The 21,105-nt window shown below is 38.6% G+C and overlaps 1 protein-coding gene across 3 annotated transcripts in view; it reads right to left on the minus strand.

Moving 5' to 3' along the window:
* Positions 1-1,947: 1,947 nt before the first annotated feature.
* The window catches only part of PDCD2L (programmed cell death 2 like), a 28,870-nt gene continuing 9,712 nt past the window's right edge, over positions 1,948-21,105 (minus strand). For all 3 annotated transcript variants that reach the window (XM_046683847.1, XM_046683846.1, XM_046683845.1), the window contains exons 6-7: positions 19,939-20,087; positions 1,948-2,119 (exon numbers count right to left, since the gene is read on the minus strand). In XM_046683847.1, coding sequence (XP_046539803.1) covers positions 1,989-2,119; positions 19,939-20,087 — 280 coding nt within the window. In that variant the 3' untranslated portion in view covers positions 1,948-1,988. The remainder of the gene's footprint in view (positions 2,120-19,938; positions 20,088-21,105) is intronic.

The raw sequence follows: 21,105 nt of genomic DNA on the forward strand, positions 1-21,105 counted from the left end.
AATCTGTGTTCTATTTAGATAAGACCTGATGCAAGTGTGTTTAATCAGATTTAAGAATGTTTGGTTGGAAGCACGAGAAGTCTGTCTCCTTCTAAAAGTCAAAAACATGACACCTAGCTTGGGTATCTGAAAATGTCTACATCAACTTTTTTTTTTTTAAGATTGGCACACGAGCTAACATCTGTTGCCAATCTTTCTTTCTTCTTCTCCCCAAAGCCCCCTAGTACATAGTTGTATATTCTAGTTGTCGGTCCTTCTGGCTCTGCTATGTGGAACGCTGCCTCAGCATGGCATTTTTTTTTTTGAGGAAGATTAGCCCTGAGCTAACTGCTGCCAATCCTCCTCTTTTTGCTGAGGAAGACTGGCCCTGAGTGAACATCCATGCCCATCTTCCTCTACTTTATACGTGGACGCCTACCACAGCATGGCGTGCCAAGCGGTGCCATGTCCGCACCTGGGATCCAAACTGGCGAACCCCGGGCCGCTGAGAAGCGGAACGTGCAAATTTAACTGCTGCGCCACCAAGCCAGGCCCTAAATAAATACTTTTGTGTGTTTGTGTGTGTACAATTAGCCCTGAGCTAACATCTGTTGCCAATCTTCCTCTTTTTGCTTGAGGAAGACTATCCCTGAGCTAACATCTGTCCCAATCTTCCTCTAGTTTACGTGGGATACTGCCACAGCGTGACTTGACCAGCAGTACCAGGTCTGTGCCCAGGATCTGAACCTGTGAACCTCAGGCCGCTGAAGCAGAGCATGTGAACTTAAGCACTATGCCACCAGCCTGGCCCCTGTATCAACTTCTGATCTGGAAAAACAAACTCTAATGCAACAATTTTGCTCCATCCTCTCATCAAAGGAGGGTACTCTCTGGCCATTTAAACAAATCCAAAGTAATGTACCTGTAAATCTGAGCAGTCTGTTTTCTGCTCCAGTTGGAGTAAGTTGTCTGCCAGTCTGAGGCATTCTCTGCCCACAGAAGAAGTGCCACAGGGGAACTGGTGGTCAATTCTCCAGCAAGACAGAGAAAGGAGGAATCAACACCTCTCTCAGCAGGGCTATGCTCAGTTTGGGCCCCTCAAATCCAGTGGACATGGAACCTCACTGACCAGCACCTTCAGTTTCTACGCAGCCAGTCCCCTTCCCTCAGGGTCCCCAGGGTGGGAGGATCAGGTAGGTTCTCACCACTCACACAGTGCCCAGAAGGAAAACCCCATCTCATTATAATAGGGACCTAATGTGTCACTTACTAGAGTAGCAAATCCAATTGTTAATGTTGATACCCAGTCTCCTTGCCTACGCAGGCAAAGAGCAGCTCTGTACACAGCTTGGGGGAGTGTTTTCATGCTATTATGAAGGGGTAGCAGAAGGGAAGAGGTTGATAACAAAAAACTGAATGGAGACAGGGGAGATTGGAAAGGTGGACAGCTGGATGGAGGGACAACGTCCAGAAGAGAGAAGGGGCTCCTTTCCCGTAATGCTGCAGGGGCAGAAGGTGGGAGTGGGTGAGGGCAGGGACCCTAGGGTGGGGCAACACGGGGCAAGTCCAAACAGCTCATGTCACAGGGCGGGAGCCTCAGCAGCTGGAGCAGGTCCAGTGGTTTGATCTGTTGGCATCCAGGCATGGCAAGAGAGCGCAGTGAAGTGCAGAGGCGGCAGGCATACTACAGGCTGGTGGCTGCTTACGGCTCTTCAGCTGCGCTCCCTCAGAGAATGACCACCAGGCTGCCTGTGTGGGGAACACCGGCCCTGTGGGCTACAGAGCAGCCACATTCCGAGCTGCCACTGTGGAGACAGGCCATCGACCCTGGAAGGGTTAAACCAGCCCACAGCCAGGTCTTAAGTCCTGGCTCCAGCCCCAGCACGCGTGCCAGAAAGCAAAAAGGGTGACACTTAAAATCAAGAGTTAATAACTTGTGAGTCGAAATGAGGTAAAAGCACACAAATGTGGACATTAAAATTTAATTTATACAAATAAAAGGAAATGCACTACTTAAATAATAATTCATCTGGGTCCTCTTGTATAATACAAAATTCTTCCATGGGAGTCTGGTGATTTTGAGGCCAGCAACTCTTCTCACATGTGTAAATTAGAATTGTTCCAAATTCCACAGAAAAACCTGAAAAATATAACATATTCAGAATTCCAGCAAAGAGAGGATGTTATGAGATACACTCAATATTTGAGAGTTTGCTTAGTGGACAGAGCCCAGACTCTGGAGCAAGACGCCTGGGCTCAAATGCCAGCTCTAGCACTGCGAGGAGGTGACTGCCCCTCTCTGGAATAATGACTGCCATGATGATGACGCTGTTGTGAGAGGGATTAAATAAGCTGATACGTGTAAAATACTTAGAACAGAGCCTGGCACATCTTAAGAGTTTGCTGTACAACAAAGAGATTAAGCAACTAGAAAATAATAGAAGGGAAGGGAAAGATGGCTCAATATCAGGAGAACTGGTGTTGCTACAGATTTTACAAGCTGAAAAAAATAAGCAAAACACTGCCCACTAGTCTTTGGTAACAATACAGCCACAGCATTTCCTACAAAAAGTGATCATTGACGACGAAAAGCAGACTTATCAGGAAAATATACTTTAAAAATAAACCAAAATCTCAAGTCTTCATTACAACTGTATAGACTATCTACCATTGAAAGTCACTTACAAAAATTAGCCACACTAACAGAACACACTACCTCTAAGACAGGATTCAGGCAAAAAGTACAAAATAAATCCTAAGAATGTATAGAGATTTATCAGTGGATGGAGCCATGAAGAATGGCACCGAGAAAATATGAGCAACAGGAACTCGTGCTGATATCAGAATAGGAAAACAGGAGTCAACAGGATGAGGTGGGCAACTGCTTTGGAGCAGCACAGGAAAAATACTTTAAAAAAATGCAGGCAGGGATAATGGAAAGAAAATCATCAAAGACAGAAGAAAGAAGGCCAAATAGAGCTGATTTGGGAGAAATAACCAGGTGAATCTGAGATAATCTCCAACCAGAGTGTGCAACAAGCAGTTTGCAGAGGGCATGAGGAGGCTGGAGCCTTCGAACTCGTAACCACCAGGCAAGGATGGAGGAGATGCAAGGAATCAGATGGCCAAAATACGGAGCAGCTGAGTCCTGCACATGAGGCCTGAGCCCCGGGACTGTGCAGCTGGGGGAGGACAGCGGGGAGGAGAAAAGAATACTATGGAGGTCCAAACCCCCACTACACATCCAGTGGAAACACCACAAACCACAAGGAACGAAAACAATGGGTGGAAACCTAATCACAGACAGAAAGGCAAGGCTTGAGAGTCTCAATGATGCAGAGGGAAAGGGAAAAGATGGCAACACGGATCTGGGGGAAGAAAGGTGACCAAAGCAAGCGGTGCTGCTTCATAGAAAAGCTACAAATGCAACAGAAAAGACATGCAGAAATAAAAGGAAGAAAAACTAAACACGTGGGTCTGAAGACCCATCTTGTCCCATGATGAAAGGATTACAGAACAATGGGACAGCAAGACCTAAGCTAGTTCAGTGACTAGACTTCACGAATAAAGAAAATTCCAGAAGCATCCCAGCATAAATGTTAGTTACAAAAGGGGGAAAATCAGGCCATGCTCAGACTTCTACAAAGCAACATTCAATGCCAAAAGATATCTATGTAAAAGTGAAAGATTTCAGGGATTTTCCAAAAAATGTACTTCCCAGTGAGATCCAGCCACAGGAGATGACAGGTAAAAGGGCCGGCGGGGGGCCCTCACTGTCAGAAGACGACAGCACGGGGGGTCTACAAAGTTCTGAAGAAAGAAAGTGGGACTTAAGAATTTTATATGGATTGTCCTTCAAATATAAAGGTAGACTGGCACATATGTTCTGAAATAAGAACATTACCTATGACATCTCCTTGAGGCTATTACCTGATAGACTCTACCTACCAGAGAAGAAACAAAACGAAAGAATCAGGAATGAAAAAGCTCACTGTAAAAGAGCAGTGCAAGCGCTGAAGCAACTAAACATGGAACTAAGGTGAAGCAGCTGTGAGAATTATGGCTCCCGAATACAGACTTACAAACCTTGATAAAGTAAAAACGATACTAAAATATTTGGGGGTGGAGTAGGATATAAATTTCCATATCTGTTACAGTAAGGAGCTGAATGCATACTGTCTAAAATTGAAACATGGAACGAATGTAATTCTCTTCCTTTCAGAAGGATCTTTTAGAAACGAGGGCCTCTTGAGTGAAGAACCCATTACCTAAAGTCCAGCAACTGCTTCACTTACACTTACCTTTCTTTATGTTAAGTTTGCATAAATTTACTCTATATTTTTAATTAGTATGCACTGAATTTTTCTGTTTTTTGAAAACTTTTTTTTCTATCCATCCATCCATCTTTCTATCTGTATTTATGTCAAGAATGGTGACTGGAATGGTACTTATTAATGTTGTTAATAATGGTGATTTCCAAGGTTCACCAGACATTTCCAGAAAATCTCCAAGATAAAATTCAAGGATCAAAATAAGCATAGGAAAAAAGGTAAACTGCAGGAAATAGACAACACAGGTAATGAGAGAAAACAAAAAACAGAACACTTCTTAAAGATATAAAAGAAGAGAGGTGATGTCAGCATCATGGCAGAGTGAGCTCTTCCCTTGGCCTCTCCCCTCTAAGATACAACCAAAAGGACATTCATACACCAAGAGAGGACATATACACATCACAAAAGATGTCTGAGAGACCCACGCAGCCATATGCCAGAAGGTGGTGGTGGTGCTGGATCCTCCAGAGGAAGTGGAAGCTGATCTGCAGGAGCTCCATTGACAGAGACTGGCCGTGGCAGCAGGAAGTGCGCAGGTGAAAAGGGCGCCCCGTCCCTGCCTGGTACTCCAGCCCCAGGATCGTCTGCAGCACAGTGCGGAGAGTGTGGTAGTAGCAGTGGGGAAAGTCCACAGCCCTAGGATCACCCAGAGTAAGGCACAGAGAGCTTGGCGGCAGCGACAGAGAAAGTGCACAGTCCCAGCATCGTCTGGAGCACCGTGTGGAGAGTGTGGCACTGGCAGAGGGAAAAGTCTTTAGGAGATGGAGGTGCCCTGTCCCTGCCTGGCACTCCAGCCCCAGGATCGCCTGGAGCACGGCCCAGAGAGCTTGGCAGAGGCAGCAGCAGGGAAAGCGCGCAGCCCCAGAATCAGCCAGAGCACCATGCAGAGACTGTGGTAGCAGTGGCGGGGAAAGTTCGCAGCACTAGGATCGCCTGGAGCAAGGCCCAGAGAGCTTGGCGGTGGGGAAACTGCACAGACCCAGGATCGCCCGGAGCACGGCCCAGAGAGCTTGGCGGTGGTGGCGGGGAAAGTGCACAGGAGAGGGAGGTGCCCTGTCCCTGCCTGGCACTCCAGCCCCAGGATTGCCTTGAGCACGACCCAGAGAACTTGGCAGCAGGAAAGTGCGCAGCCCCGGAATCACCTGGAGCACAGTATGGAGAGTGTGGCAGAGGCAGCAGTGAAGTGTGCAGGTGAGGCGAGGTACCCTGTCCCTGCCCAGCACTCCAGCCGCACTATTGCCTGGTGCATGGAGCAGTAAGAAAGGGAGAGGTGGCTGGGAAAACAGAAAGTGCACAGTCCTGCAATCGCCCAGAGGTCCATACAGAGAGACAAGCAGAGGGTGGGGGAAGCAGTGGGGAAGGAGAGTACCCCTCCCCCTGCCCGGTGCTCCAGATCTGCCATCAATCAGTTGCTCAGAGAGAAAAGCAGTCAGTGGCCTGAGCTAAGGAGCCCCTGTTCATGCTGGGCCCAGAATACACAGCGCTCCATCCCCACCCAGTGGCAGTACATGGCAGGTGCAACCAGATAAGAGCACCATGAGGAAGCAAAATGCACTCCATCAAGCAGTATGAGTAGGTATATTAAAGCTCCAGACCAGAAGGAAAGTGACAAGTGCCCAGAAACCAACTCTGAAGGCAGAGACATCCATAACCCAAATGACAAAGAATTCAAAACAGGTATCATAAAAAAACTCAATGAGTTACAAGAAAACACAGAAAGACAAATTAACGAATTCAAGAGCTTCTTCACAAAGAAGATTGAAATCATAAAGAAAAACCAATCAGAATTGTTCAAGATGAAAACCACAATGGATGAAATAAAGAAAAGTCTGCATTCCCTAAACAACAGAGCTGACAATATGGAGGACAGAATCAGCTAGTTAGAGGACAGAACTATAGAAATGCTTCAGAGGGAGAAGAGAGAACTAAGACTAAAAAGAAATGAAGAAGCTCTCGGAGAAATATTTGACTCAATCAGGAAATGCAACATAAGGATTACAGGTATTCCAGAGGTGGAAGAGAAGGAGAATGGAGCAGAAAGCTTTTTCAAAAAAATAATAGCTGAGAACTTCCCAAACCTTGGGAGGGAGCTGGAAATCCATGTGAGAGAGGCCTCCAAATCTCCTAACTTTGTCAATGTAAAAAGACCCACTCCAAGGCATATAGTAGTGAAACTGGCAAAAGTCAAGGACAAAGAAAATATAAGGGCAGCAAGGCAGAAGAAAATAACTTACAAAGGAACCTCTATCAGGCTTTCAGTGGATTTCTCAGCAGAAACCTTACAAGCTAGTAGAGAGTGGAATGATATATTCAAAATGCTGAAAGACAAAACTTTCAGCCTGGAATACTCTATCCAGCAAAAATCTCCTTCAGATATGATGGAGAAATAAAAACTTTCCCAGATAAACAAAAGCTAAGGGAGTTCATTGCCTCAAGACCCACCTACAAGAAATCCTCAAGAAGGCCCTCATACGTGAAATGAAACAAAACAGGAAGAGAGCTATAAGGCCCTGAGAAAGGAGATGAATAGGTAGGCAATAATCAGAAAATGGCAGCTCTCTATCAGATCGGATTAGTAAACACTTTAACATCAAGGACCAAAAAAAGGAAACAAAACAAAAATGATCTCATCTTTTTAACCACAAACTCACAACACAAGATGGAAAAAGATACGACAAAAATAACTTAGAAGGGGAAGAGGAAATGGATGGAATCAGTATAGTCTAAGGAAATAAGAGGCTAACAGAAAATGGACTATCTCAACTATGAGATTTTTTTATACAAACCTAAGGGTAACCACTAAACAAATAATTAGAATAGAGACATTTACAACAGACAAGAAGAAAATGAAGAAAACCAACAGAGAAAACTACCTAATCAAATTGGTAGTCAGAAATACACAGGACAAGAAACAAAGGAAATGCAGAAGAACCAGGAAACGTGTGACAAGATGGCAATGTTAAACTCTTATATATCAATGATCACTCTAAACGTAAATGAATTGCATTCTCCAATCAAAAGACAGAGAGCAGGAGGATGGATTAAAGAGCAAGACATAACAATAAGCTGCCTCCAGGAAACACATCTCAGCTCTAAAGATAAACACAGGCTCAGAGTGAAGGGATGGAAGACAGTACTCCAAGCTAATGGCAAACCAAAGAAAGCAGGTGTTGCCATACTTATATCAGACAAAGTAGACTTCAAGATAAAACTGGTAAAGAGAGACATAGAGGGACAGTATATCATGATAAAAGGGACTCTCCACCAAGAAGATATAACATTTATAAGCAAATATGCACCCAACACAGGGGCACCAAAGTACATAAAGCAACTATTAACATACCTAAAAGGAGATATCAATGACAACACAGTAACAGCAGGGGACCTCAACACCCCACTTACATCAATGGATAGATCATCCAGACAGAAAGGCAACAAGGAGATAGTGGACTTAAATGAAAACTAGACCAGGTGAACTTAACAGATATATACAGAGCACTCCATCCAAAACAGCAGAACACACATTCTTCTCAAGGGCGCACGGAACATTCTCAAGGATAGACCATGTATTGGGAAACAAGGCAAACCTCAATAAATTTAAGAAGATTGAAATCATATCTACTATCTTTTCTGACCATAATGCCATGAAATTAAAAATCAACTATAAGAAAAAAGCTGGAAAAGGAACAAAAATGTGGAGACTAAAAAAACACGCTACTGAACAACCAATGGGTCATCAAAGAAATAAGGGGAAAAATAAAAAAATATTTGGAGACAAACAAGAATGAAAACACACCATATCAAGTCTTATGGGATGCAGCAAAAGCGGTCCCAAGAGGGAAATTTACAGCAATACAGATCCACATTAATAAACAAGAAAAAGCTCAAATAAACAGTCTTAAACTACCCCTAACAGAATTAGAATAAGAATAACAAAGCCCAAACTCAGCAGAAGGAGGGAAATACTAAAAATTACAGCAGAAATAAATGAAATTGAAACAAAAAAAAAACTGTAAAAAGAATCACTGAAACAAGGAGCTGGTTCTTTGAGAGGATAAACCAAATTGACAAACCCTTAGCCAGACTCAACAAGAAAAAAAGAGAGAAGGCTCAAATAAATAAAATTAGAAATGAAAGAGGAGAAATTACAATGGATATCACAGAAATGCAAAAGATTATAAGAGAATATTATGAAAAACTATACAAGAACAACCTGGACAATCTAGAAGAAACAGATAAATTCTTAGACTCTTACAACATCCTAAAACTGAATCAAGAAGAAATAGAGAAGCTAAACAGACCAATCACAAGTAAAGAGACTGAAACAGTAATCAAAAACCTACCCAAAAATAAAATTCCAGGACCAGATGGCTTCTCTGGAGAATTCTACCAAACATTCAAGACAATTTATTATCTATTCTTCTCAGACTATGACAAAAAACTGAGGAAGATGAAAATATCTCATATAAAGTGCTTTTTTAAAAAAATAGAAGAAATATTCAGTGAATGGTGTTAAAAAAATGTTCAGCAATATGGGAGAAAAAAATCCCCACTCGACATAACTCACACAAAAAAATATTTTCAAACAAACAAAAATATCTGTCAACACGGAGTAAAGAATTAAATATTTTAAAAAGCCATACCACAGAAAAACTTCTGGAAGATGAAGGACTTTTTGACCTAGAATTTAAAAAAAGAAAAGCAATAACAACAAAAAAGACTGAAGAGAACCTCATAAATTCTTAAACTGTGAAAACCTAACATGAAACAACAGTAAGGAAAAAGGGGAGAATTTGCAACAAACAAGGAAGATGCAGAATACAAGCATCAGCAAGAAAAACACCAAGATCTCAAAAAACAAGGGCTCAAAGGACTGGTGTCAATAATGCACTGATATTTATGTAACAGGAAAATTTTCAACTACATATTATTAATACACAAAAGGCAAAATAAAATCAAACTTTTTTTCTAAAGAAAGAATGCTCATTTAAGTTGGCTTAATTATCTCCATTAAACCTAATTGTTATAATTATTGCTTTGCTGTCATAATTGTTCTTCCAGATGTCTTTATATGGAACATCAAAGGCATTATGAGTTTGTGCAGCTACTTACACGGTGTTTTTCTTAATTGAAATATAATTTACATGCCATAAAATTCACCATTTTAAAGTGTACATTCAGTGTTTTTTAGTATATTCACAGTTACACAAACATCTCCACTATCTACGTTCTGGAACATTTTCATCACCCCTAAAAAAAACACCTCATGCCCATGTCCATTAGCAATCACTCCCCATTCCCTCCTGCCCCCAGCCCCTGGAAACCACTAATTTACTTTGTTTCAATGGATTTGCCTATTTGGGACATTTCACATAGAGGGAATCACAATTTGTAGTCTTCTGTGTCTAGCTTCTTTCACTTAGCACACTGTTTTCGAGGTACAACCATGTTGTAGCATGTATCACACAGTACTTCATTTCTTTTTATGGCAGAATAGTATCTTATGGAGATACCACAATTTGCTTATGCTTTGATTAGCTGATGGACATTTGAGTTATTTCCACTTTTTGGCTATTATGAATAATGCTGAAACAAGCATTCATGTACAAGTTTTTGTGTAGACATATGTTTTCAATTCTCTTGGATATATATCTCAAGAGTGGAATTGCTAGGTTACAAAATAACATTTTTAACAATAACATTCCCAAAACTTTTCCAAAATTTTATACCAGATGCTGCCAAAGATGCCAAGAAATGAACTCTCTCCCATGTGGCTGATAGCAACATAAACTGCTATTAAGCAGCAATTTGCTAACATGACTTGGATGATACTGATATACGCAGCTATTAAAAAGAATGCAAAAAATAGGAATTGATAGTAATTTCAACCTGATTAAGAACATTTACAAAACACCTACAGTTAACAGATTACTTAAAGATTAAAAACTGACTGCTTTACTCCTATGATCAGAAATATGACAAGGAAGTCTGCTCTCACAGTTATATTCAACATTGTATTGCACCTAATAGAGCAGTAAAGCAAAAAAAATTTAAAAAACAAAAGACAGAAAGACAGCAAGTGAAGGAAAGGAAGAAGTAAAACTGTCTTCATTTCCAAATGACATGATTGTCTATGTTCAAAAACTGATATAATCAACAAAGAAGTCAATAGACAGTTGCAGGGCACAAGATCAATACACAAAAATCAATTGCAGGAATAATGTCGAAGATGACGGCAGAGTAGAAACCTCCAGTAATCTCACCCTCCACTAAAGCAACCATAGAGCCAGCAGAACTATCGGAAGCATCTATTTTGGAACTCAGGAGTCCATTCAAACACTTCATTGTCCAGAGGAGAGCTTGATTAAGAGGCTGGCAAATTTGAGAGATTTTCCTTTTTTTGTTTAGCAGCAAGCTATAGCTAATGCGCACATTCAAGAAGTTCAACAAACTTCAAGCAGGAAAAACTCAAAGGAATCCACGCCAGCTACAATAAAGTCAAATTGTTAAAACTCAAAGACAGAGATCATTTTGAAAGTAGCAAGATAAAATTAACTAGTTACACACAAGATATCCTCATTAAGACTTGACAGCTGATTCTCAGAAACCACAAAGACAAGGAGGCAGTGGGATGGCATATTTAAAGTTCCTAAAGAAAAAAACTGCAAACTAAGAATTATATATCCAGCAAAACTATCCTTCAAAAGTGAAGGAAAATTAAGACATCAGATTTTTTCAAAGGTGAGGGAGTTTACTACCAGTAGATCTGCCCTACGAGAAATGTTAAAAAGAGTTCTTCAGGTTGAAATTAAAGGATATTAGGCAGTAACTCAAAGACAAGAAAAATAAAGAACACTAGTAAAGGTAACTTCATAAAAGCCAGCTTTGCTTTATTGTACTTTTGGTTTAGTTTGTAACTTCTCTCTTTTTCCTATATAATTCAAAAGGCAAATGCATAAAATAATAATTATGAATCTATGCTAACAGACATACAAAGGATAAAGACAGGGATAGCATTGAATGTGTAGATCACTTTGAGCAGTACTGTTATATTAACAATATTAAATTCTTCCAATCCATGAACATCGGCTATCTTTCCCATGTCTTGTCTTCTTTAGTTTCCTTCAGCAATATTTTGTAGTTTTCAGTGTATAAGTCTTTTGCCTCCTTGGTTAAATTTACTTCTAAGTATGTTATTATTTTTGATGCTATTATAATTTTTTTTTAATTTTGGGATTTTTTTTTCATTGCAAGTGTATAGAAATACAACTAATTTGGTGGTGTGGATTATGTGTCTTATCCTGTAACTTTGCTGAATACATTTATGAGATGCAGTGAAAGCAGTGCTAACAGAAAAATTTAGAGCTGTAAACACATACATTAAAAACAAAGATTTCAAATCAATGTATACCTTAAGGAACTAGAAAAAGAAGAGCAACCAACCTAGCTGGCAGAAGAAAGGAAGAAATAAAAGGCCAGAGCATAAATTTTAAAGGAGAATATAAAAACAGTAAAGAAAAGTACACAAAACCAAATTTTTGTGTGTGGATTCTTTTTTCATGTGGATCATCTCAAAAGAGATCATTTTACTTCCTCCTTTCCAATTGGGATGGCTTCTCTTTCTTTTTCCTCCATAATTGCTCTGTCTAAAACCTCTACGTTGAAGAGAAGTGGCAAAAGTGGGCCTCCTTGTTTTGTTTCTGATCTTAGAGGAAAACCTTTCAGTTTTTCACCACTGAGTATAATGCTAGCTGTGGGTTTTTCGTATATATAGTGCCTTTGTCAGACTGAGGAACTGCCCTTCTATTCCTAGTTTATTGAGTGATTTTTTTTTTTTTTTTTTTTAAAGATTTTATTTTTTCCTTTTTCTCCCCAAAGCCCCCCGGTACATAGTTGTATATTCTTCGTTGTGGGTTCTTCTAGTTGTGGCATGTGGGACGCTGCCTCAGCGTAGTCTGATGAGCAGTGCCATGTCCGCGCCCAGGATTCGAACTAACGAAACACTGGGCCGCCTGCAGCGGAGCGCGCGAACTTAACCACTCGGCCACGGGGCCAGCCCCTATTGAGTGATTTTTATCACTACAGGTGTTGAATTTTGTTAAGTGCTTTTTCTGCATCAATTGAAATCATCGTGTAGCTCCATTCGTTCTTTTAATGTGATATATTACACTGATTTTCATGTTTCATATCTTTGTCCTGTCTTGGTGTTAATCCCATTTGATCATGGTGTATAAACCTTTTAATAAGCTCCTGGGTTCTGTCCGCTAGTCTTTTGTTGAGGATTTTTACATCCATATTTATAAGGGATATTGATCTGTAGTTTTCTTGTAGTGTCTTAGTCTGGCTTTGGTATTAGGATAATGCTGGTCTCACAGAATGAGTTACTAAGTCTTCTATACTCTTCAGTTTTTTGGGAGAGTTTAAGAAGGATTGTTATTTATTCTTTAAATGTTTTATAATATTCCTTAGTTAAACTATCTAGTCCTTGGCTTTTCTTTGTTGGGAGATTTTGATTACTGATTCAATATTCATACTAGCTACAAGTCTATTCAAATTTTCTGTTTCTTCTTGGGTGTAGATTGGATGTTTCTAGAAGCTTGTCCATTTCATTTAGGCTATCCAATTTGTTGGCATACAATTATTCATAATACTCTCTTATAATCCTTTCCATTTCCATAAAATTAGCAGAAATGTCCCTACTTTTATTTATGATTTTAGTAATTTGAGTCTTCTTTAGTCTTAGTCCTTCTAGCTAAATATTTGTCAATGTTGTTGACCTTTACAAAGAAAAAATTTTTGGTTTTGTAGATTTTTCTCTATTATTTTTAATTTCTTTCTTTTTTTTTTTTTTTGAGGAAGATTAGCCCTGAGTTAACTGCTGCCAATCCTCCTCTTTTTGCTGAGGAAGACTGGCCCTGAGCTAACATCCGTGCCCATCTTCCTCCACTTTATATGTGGGATACCTACCAAGCATGGCTTGCCAAGCGGAGCCATGTGTGCACCTGGGATCTGAGCCAGCGAACCCCAGGCCACCGAAGCGGAACGTGTGTACTTAACTGCTGCACCACCAGGCCGGCCCCTAAATTCTTCATTTTTTAAAAATCTTTGCTCTAGAATTTTTTTTTTTTCTTCTCTCAGCTTAGGTTGTTCGGTCTTCTTTTTCTAGTTCATTAAGTTATACAGGTAGGTCATTGATTTGAGATCTTTGTTTTTAATGTATGTGTTTACAGCTCTAAATTTTCCTCTTAGCTCTGTTTTCACTGCATCTCATAAAGTTTGGTATGTCGTGTTTTTCTTTTCATTTGTCTCAAGATACTGTCTGACTTCACCTTTGACCTGTTGTTTGTTTAAAAGCGTTTTAACTTTCATATATTTGTGAATTTTCCAGTTTTCCTCCTGTTATTGATTTCTAGTTTCATTTCCTTGTGATTGGAAAAGATACTTTGTACAATTTCAACCTTTTTCAATTTGTTGATATTTACTTTGTGGCCTAACATATGGTATATCCCTGGGAATGTTCCATGTGCACTTGAAAAGAATGTGTACACTGCTGTTGTTAAGTGGGGTCTTCTGTGTGTGTCTGTTAGTTTTAACTAATTTATAGAATTGTCAAATCCTGTTTCCTGCTTAATCTGCTGTGTGATTGTTTTATCTGTTATTATAAGTGTGATATTTAAGCACTGCCTATTTCTCTCTTCAATTCTGTCAATTGTTCGTTCATATATTTTGGGTCTCTACAAATAGAAGCTTACCTATTTATAATCGTTATATCATCTTGCCCTACTGAACCTTTTATCAACATATAATGTCCCTCTTTGTCTCTTATAACTGTTTTTTTAAAATTTGAAATGTATTTTGTCCAATGATAATATAGCCACTCAGCTTTCTTTGGGTTACTATTTGCCTGGAATATGTTTTTCTGTCCTTTTGCTTTCATCTTCTTTGGGTCCCTACATCTAAAGATAGAGTCTCTAATCGACAATGTATAGGTGGGTCTTGTTTGTTTGTTTGTTTGTATGTATGTATGTATGTATTTTTATTTATTTTTTAAATTTATTTTTTATTTTTTTACTGATTGATTGATTGATTGATTGAGGAAGATTAGCCCTGAGCTAACTACTGCCAATCCTCCTCTTTTTGCTGAGGAATATTGGCCCTGAGCTAACATCCGTGCCCATCTTCCTCTACTTTATATGTGGGTCACCTACCACAGCAGGGCTTTTGCCAAGGGGTGCCATGTCCGCACCTGGGATCCAAACCGGCAAAGCCCAGGCCGCTAAGAAGTGGAATGTGCGAACTTAATCGCTGCGCCACTGGGCGGGCCCCTATTTTTTTGAGGAAGATTAGCCCTGAGCTAACTGCTGCCAATCCTCCTCTTTTTGCTGAGGAAGATTGGCCCTGAAGTAACATCCATGCGCATCTTCCTCCACTTCATATGTGGGACGCCTACCACAGCATGGCTTGCCAAGCGGTGCCATGTACACACCTGGGATCCGAACAGACGAACCCCGGGCCGCCCAAGCAGAACATGCACACTTAACCACTGTGCCACTAGGCCGGCCCCGTTTTATTTTTTTATATTCAATCTGCCACTGCCTTTTTTAAATAGAAAAGTTCACTCCATCTATATTTAACGTCATTACTGATAAGGAAGGATTTACTTCTGCCATTTACCTATTTATTTTCTATATGTCTTATAATATTTTGTTCCTCAATTCCTCCATTACAGCCTTTTTTCATATTTAGGTGATTTTTTTTGTAGTATACCATTTAGATTCCCTTCCTTCATTTTCTGTGTATTTTATTAGTTATTAGTGGTTACTTTAGGGATTAGAATTAAAATCTTAAATTACAACAATGTCATTTGAATAATACCCACTTTATTTCAATAGTGTACAAACACTCTGCTTCTATATACGTCTCTGTTTCTCTCCCTATCAAAATCCCAAAAAGTGTTTTTTACAAAAACAGAAAAACATTCTAAAATTCATAAGGAATCTCAAGGGGACCACATATAGCCAAAATGATGTTGAAGAAGAACAAAGTTGGAGGACTCATACTTCCTGATTTCAAAACTTACTACAAAGTGACAATATTCAAAACAGTGTGGTCCTGGCATAAAGACAGGTATATAGACTACTGGAATAGCAATCTCTCATTTATATGGTCAATCCATTTTTGACAAGTACTGTATCCATTCAATGGAGAAAGGACAGTCTTTCAACAAATGATGCAGGGAAAACTGGATATCCACATGGAAAACAATGAAGTTGGACCCTTACCTTACACCATCTACAAAAATTAATTCAAAATGCATCAAAGACCTAAATTTAGGAGCTAAAGATATAAAACTCTCAGAAGAAAACACATGTGAAAATATTCAAGACCTTGGATTAGGCAATGATTTCCTAAGTATGACACCAAAAACACAAGCAAAAAAGGAAAAAATACATTAACAGACTTCACCAAAATTAAAAACTTCTGGGATATATAAAGAATTCATACAATTCAACAACAGAAAAGACAAACAACTCAAGGAAAGGACTTGAATAAACATTTCTTCGAAGAAGATATATAAATGGCTAATAAGCTCATGAAAAGATGCTTAACATCATTACATATTAGGGAAACACACATAAAAACTATAATCACACACCACTTCACACCCAGTAGGATGACGATTATGAAAGAAACAGAAAATAACAAGTGTCGATGAGGATGTGGAGAAATCAGAATGCTCATGCATTACTAGTAAGAATGTAAAATGGTGCAGCCACTGTGGTAGACGGTTTAGACGCTCCCCAAAAAGTTGACCATAGAAGTACCATATGACCCAGCAATGCCATTCCTACTATATACCCAAAAGAATTGAAAACAGGGACTCAAACAGATACTTAGAGACCAATGCTCACAGCAGCACTACTCAAAATAGCCAAAAGATGGAAACCCCCATCAACAAACAAATGGATAAACAAAATTTATATACATATACAATGGAATATTATCCAGCTACAAAAGGAAGGAGATTCTGATACATGCTACAATATGAATGACCACTGAAAACATTATGCTAAATGAAATAAGCCAGACACAAAAGGATAAATATCTGTCTGATTCCGCATACATGAGGTATCTAGAATAGGCAAATTCACAGAGACAGAAAGTAGAATAGAGGTGGCCAGGGACAGAGGGAAGAGGGAATGTGGAGTTAATTCTTTTTTTGGGGGGCGAGTTAATTCTTAATGGGTACAGATTTTCTCTTTGGGATGATGAAAAAGTTCTGAAAAGAAATAGTGGTGATGGTTACACAACATTGTGAATATACTTAATGCCAGTGAATTGTACACTTAGGAAATGGTTAAAATGGTAAATTTTATGTTATGCATATTTTACCACAAATTTTTAAAAAATCAATTGTATTTTAATATACAAGGAGCAAACATCAGAAATTGAAATTTTTTAAACTGCAACGAGGGACAAAAATTTAAAAAAATGAGCAAGACTATAAATTGGAAACTACAAGTCAATGCAGTAGAAAATTAAAGATGACCTAAATAAATGGAGAGATATACTACGTGTGTGGGTCAGAAGACTCAACATTGTTAAGGTAACAATTCTTCCCAAACTGAGCCAGACAATCAACATGACCCCCAAAAATCCCAGAAACTCATCTATTTTAAGAAATTGACAAGCTGATTCTAAAATAGCTATAGAGGGGCCAGCCTGGTAGTGTAATGGTTAAGTTTATGCGCTCTGCTTCGGTGACCTGGGATTTGTGGGTTTGGATCCCAGGCATGGACCTACACACCACTTATCAAGCCATGCTGTGGCGGCATCCCCTATACAAAATAGAGGAGGACTGGCAATAGATGTTAGTTCAGGACCAATCTTTCTCACCAAAACATAAAATAAAATACATATAGAAGTGCAAAGGACCCAGAAGAGCCAAAACGTCTTCAAAAAGGAAGAATAAAGCTGGAAGACTAACACTACCAGATTACATGTCTTATTATAAAGCTATAGTAATCAAGACAGTGTGGCAGTGGCATCAAGATAGAAAAACAGATTAACGAACAGAATGCAGAATAAAGAAATGAATTCACACATATACGGACAACCAATTTTCAACAAAGGCAAAAAGATAATCCAGCAGAGAAAGGATAGCCTTATCAATGGTGCTGAAACAACTGGATATATATATATGGAAAAGAATTAACCTGATCCATACCTCACACCATATATAAAAATTAACTCAAAATGGATATAAATCTAAATGTAAAAAACTTAAAACTAAAAACTAGAAAAAAACCTGGAAGATAATCTTTGTGTCCTTGGGTTAGGCAAATATTTCTCAGACAAAACATCAAAAGCATGATCCATGTAAGAAAAAATTAATAAATTGGCCTTCAAAATAAAAAACTTCTGCTTTTTCAAAAAGGACATTGTTTAGAGAATGAAAAGACAAGCCAGTACATTATGGAAGAGGGAGAAAAAGGAGTAGTGTCACAGTGGAGAAACCTGACAAACACTACCTCAGCCAGGTACTTGAGGCCAACACAACAGTCATAAATCATGTTTACAGCATGCACCCTTGAGTGGATGTTTGATGTGAAGAAAATGGCACTTTACCTGCTATCTTTCTCTCAATAATCCATAACCCGATTCTAATCTAATCACAAGAGAAAACATCAGACAAATTCCTATACAGCGACATCCTACAAAGTAAGTGACTAGTACGCCCCAAAATTGTCAGGATCACCAAAAATGAGGAAAGTCTGAAAACCCGTCACAGGCAAGAGACATGACAACATGATGCAATGTGGTATCTGGATGAGATCTTGGACATTAAGTAAAAACTAAAGAAATCTAAATAAACTATGGACTTTAGTTAATAATAATGTATTAATATTAGTTCCCACGAATTGTAACAAAAGTATCATATTAATGTAAATGTTATATTAATGTAAAAGTATCATATTAATGTAAAATGTTAATAAAGGGGAAACTGGGTGTGAAGTATATGGGAACTCTCTAAACTATCTTCTCAATTCTTCTGTAAATCTAAAGCTTCTAAAAAATAAAGTCTATACCAAAAAACAGCAACAAAAAAAGGCAAGTCACAGACCTGGAGAAAACATTTCTAAATCATGTATCAGATGAAGGACTTGTATCCAGAACTTATAGAAAACTCTCAAAATTTCAATAATAAAACAAACAATGCAATGTTTAAAAGGAGCAAATGATTAGAAGAGACACTTCACCAAAGAAAATATACAGTGGTAAACAGGCACATGAAAAGATGCTCAGAATCATTAGTCATTAGAAAAGTGAAATTAAAACCATGAGACATCACTACACACCTATGAGACTGGCTAAAATTAAAAAGACAGCCTACACCAAGTGTTAGCAAGGCTGTGCAACTCTCATGTACGGCTGGTCGGGAGGTAAGTGGTGCAACCACTTTGGAGAACAGTTTGGCAGTGTCTTAAAAAGTTAAATACACACCTATCATATGATCCAACCATTTCACTCCTAGGTATTTACCCAAGAGTAATAAAAGCTTATGTCCTTACAAAGACTTCTACACAAATCTTCATAGCAACTTTATCTGTAATAGCCCCAAATGGAAACAACACACAAGGTCCATCAGAAAATCCACTGATAAACAAATTGTGATGCACCCCAAAAATGGAACAGTACTAGTAACAATAAGGTACGAACTGATACACACAAGAATATGAATGTATCTCAAAATAACTATTGGTGAAAAAAAGCAAACAAAAAGTATACAGTATATGATTCTATTTATAAAATAACTAGAAAATGCAAACTAATCTGCAATGACAGAATAGATCAGGTGTTGATAGAAGGGGGGAAATAGCACAAAGGGACTTGAGGAAACTTCTGAGAGTGATGAACACATTCATTACTTTGATTGTGGTGCTGGTGATTTCACGTGTATATGTATGTCAATACTTAGCCAACTGTACACTTTAAATATATACAGTTGATTGTATGTCAATTACATCTCAATAAAGCTGTTTGCAAAAAATTCCAATATATTAACATGGAAAAAATTCCCTGATTATACGAGAAAGAAAAAAAAAGGCTGTAAGACAGTATGCATATTTTTGTCCAAAAATGTTTTACATATATATTCATGTTTGTGTATGCACAAAATATGTTTAGATGAAGTTACTTCTTACTGCATGTACTTCTTTTCTGCTTGAATCTTGCACCATAATATCTACTACTTTTATTATAAAAACTTCCAATTTTTCTTTAAAAAATTCTAAAAATAAAGACTATATAATGATGATAAAATAATAATTACAATCATGTAAAAGTTATTTTTAAAAGAACAATAAATTTTTGTTATACAATAATGTGATGAAAATAATTTTAAGGACAGACAATAGCTTGGCCTTAAATCAACCAAAATAGTATCAGTAGTTGTGTTACACTGGCTGGATTACAAATTTCCTTAAAATAATTTCGATTTCCCAAATTTTCTGTAATATGCTTATATTTCATAAGTAAATAAAAATGAAACAATAGTCTTTCATTTTGAAATCATTCCAAATTAGTGCCAGAAATCCACAAATCAAATTAGTAAAGGGCTTCTTACCTAAGTTAGCATTTCTGAGCATGCTGACCAGTGCTGGCATAAGCTGAAACTCAAATGTTCTTCGGACTCCACAGTGGCTGCAGGCTGGGGGCTCAGAGGCTTCCGATGTAGGGCAGGTCAAAAAAAGTGGTTCTCCACTCCAGGAATACCTGGGGCAAGGAAACAAAGAACTCTGAAACAAGGCCACATACAAGTCATGTTCCAACAACTAAGACTTTGCAAACTTTCTTTCAGCAAAACTAGAGAACAAAGAAAATCTAAAGACCCAAAAACTAGCAGCAAGCCTGTAAAGCACAGCAAGGTATCTGAACTCTTATCAATGCCTGATTCAAAGTCTGGAAGAAGACACTAAAGCCAATGTTGAACTGAATCTAAAGAAAACTGCAACAAAGTCCACTCAGCCCGCCTGCAGATTCCCTCCACACTATTGGCCTTACAGAAGGAGTATGTCCTTCTAAGGAGTAAATATTTACAAATTAAAACCACAAGGAAATACTACAACACATCTTCCAGAATGGCTAAAATTAAACAATGACCATACCAAGTATCGGCAAGGATGTGGAGGAACTACAATTCTTTTTTTTTTTAAAGATTGGCACCTGAGCTAACAACTGTTGCCAATCTTCTTTTTTTTTTCCTGCTTTTATCTCTCCAAATCTCCCCAGCACATAGTTGTACACTTTTAGTTGTGGGTCCTTCTAGTTGTGGCATGTGGGACACTGCCTCAGCGTGGCCTGATGAGCAGTGCCATGTCTGTGCCCAGGATCTGAATCAGCAAAACCCTGGGCCACCAAAGCGAAGCACGCAAACTTAACCACTCAGCCACAGGGCCGGCCCCCAGAACTACAATTCTTATGCCCTCCTGAAGGGAATGTAAATGGTATAACCACTTTAGAAAACGGTTTGGCTGTTCCTTAAAAACTTAAACACCTAAGATCCAAGCATTTTAATCCTAGATATTTACCCAAGAGAAATGAAAGCATATGTCCATACAAAGATTTAAACACTGTTTACAGAAGCTTTATTTATAATTGCCAAAAAGTGGAAAAAACCAAAACATCCATCAACAGGTGAAAGGATAAACAAATTGTAGTCTATCCACACAATGTAATATTACACAGCAGTAGAAATGAATGAACTATTGATACATGCAACAAGGATGAATCT

Source organism: Equus quagga, chromosome 13 (assembly GCF_021613505.1).
Source record: "Equus quagga isolate Etosha38 chromosome 13, UCLA_HA_Equagga_1.0, whole genome shotgun sequence".
NCBI lineage: Eukaryota > Metazoa > Chordata > Mammalia > Perissodactyla > Equidae > Equus > Equus quagga.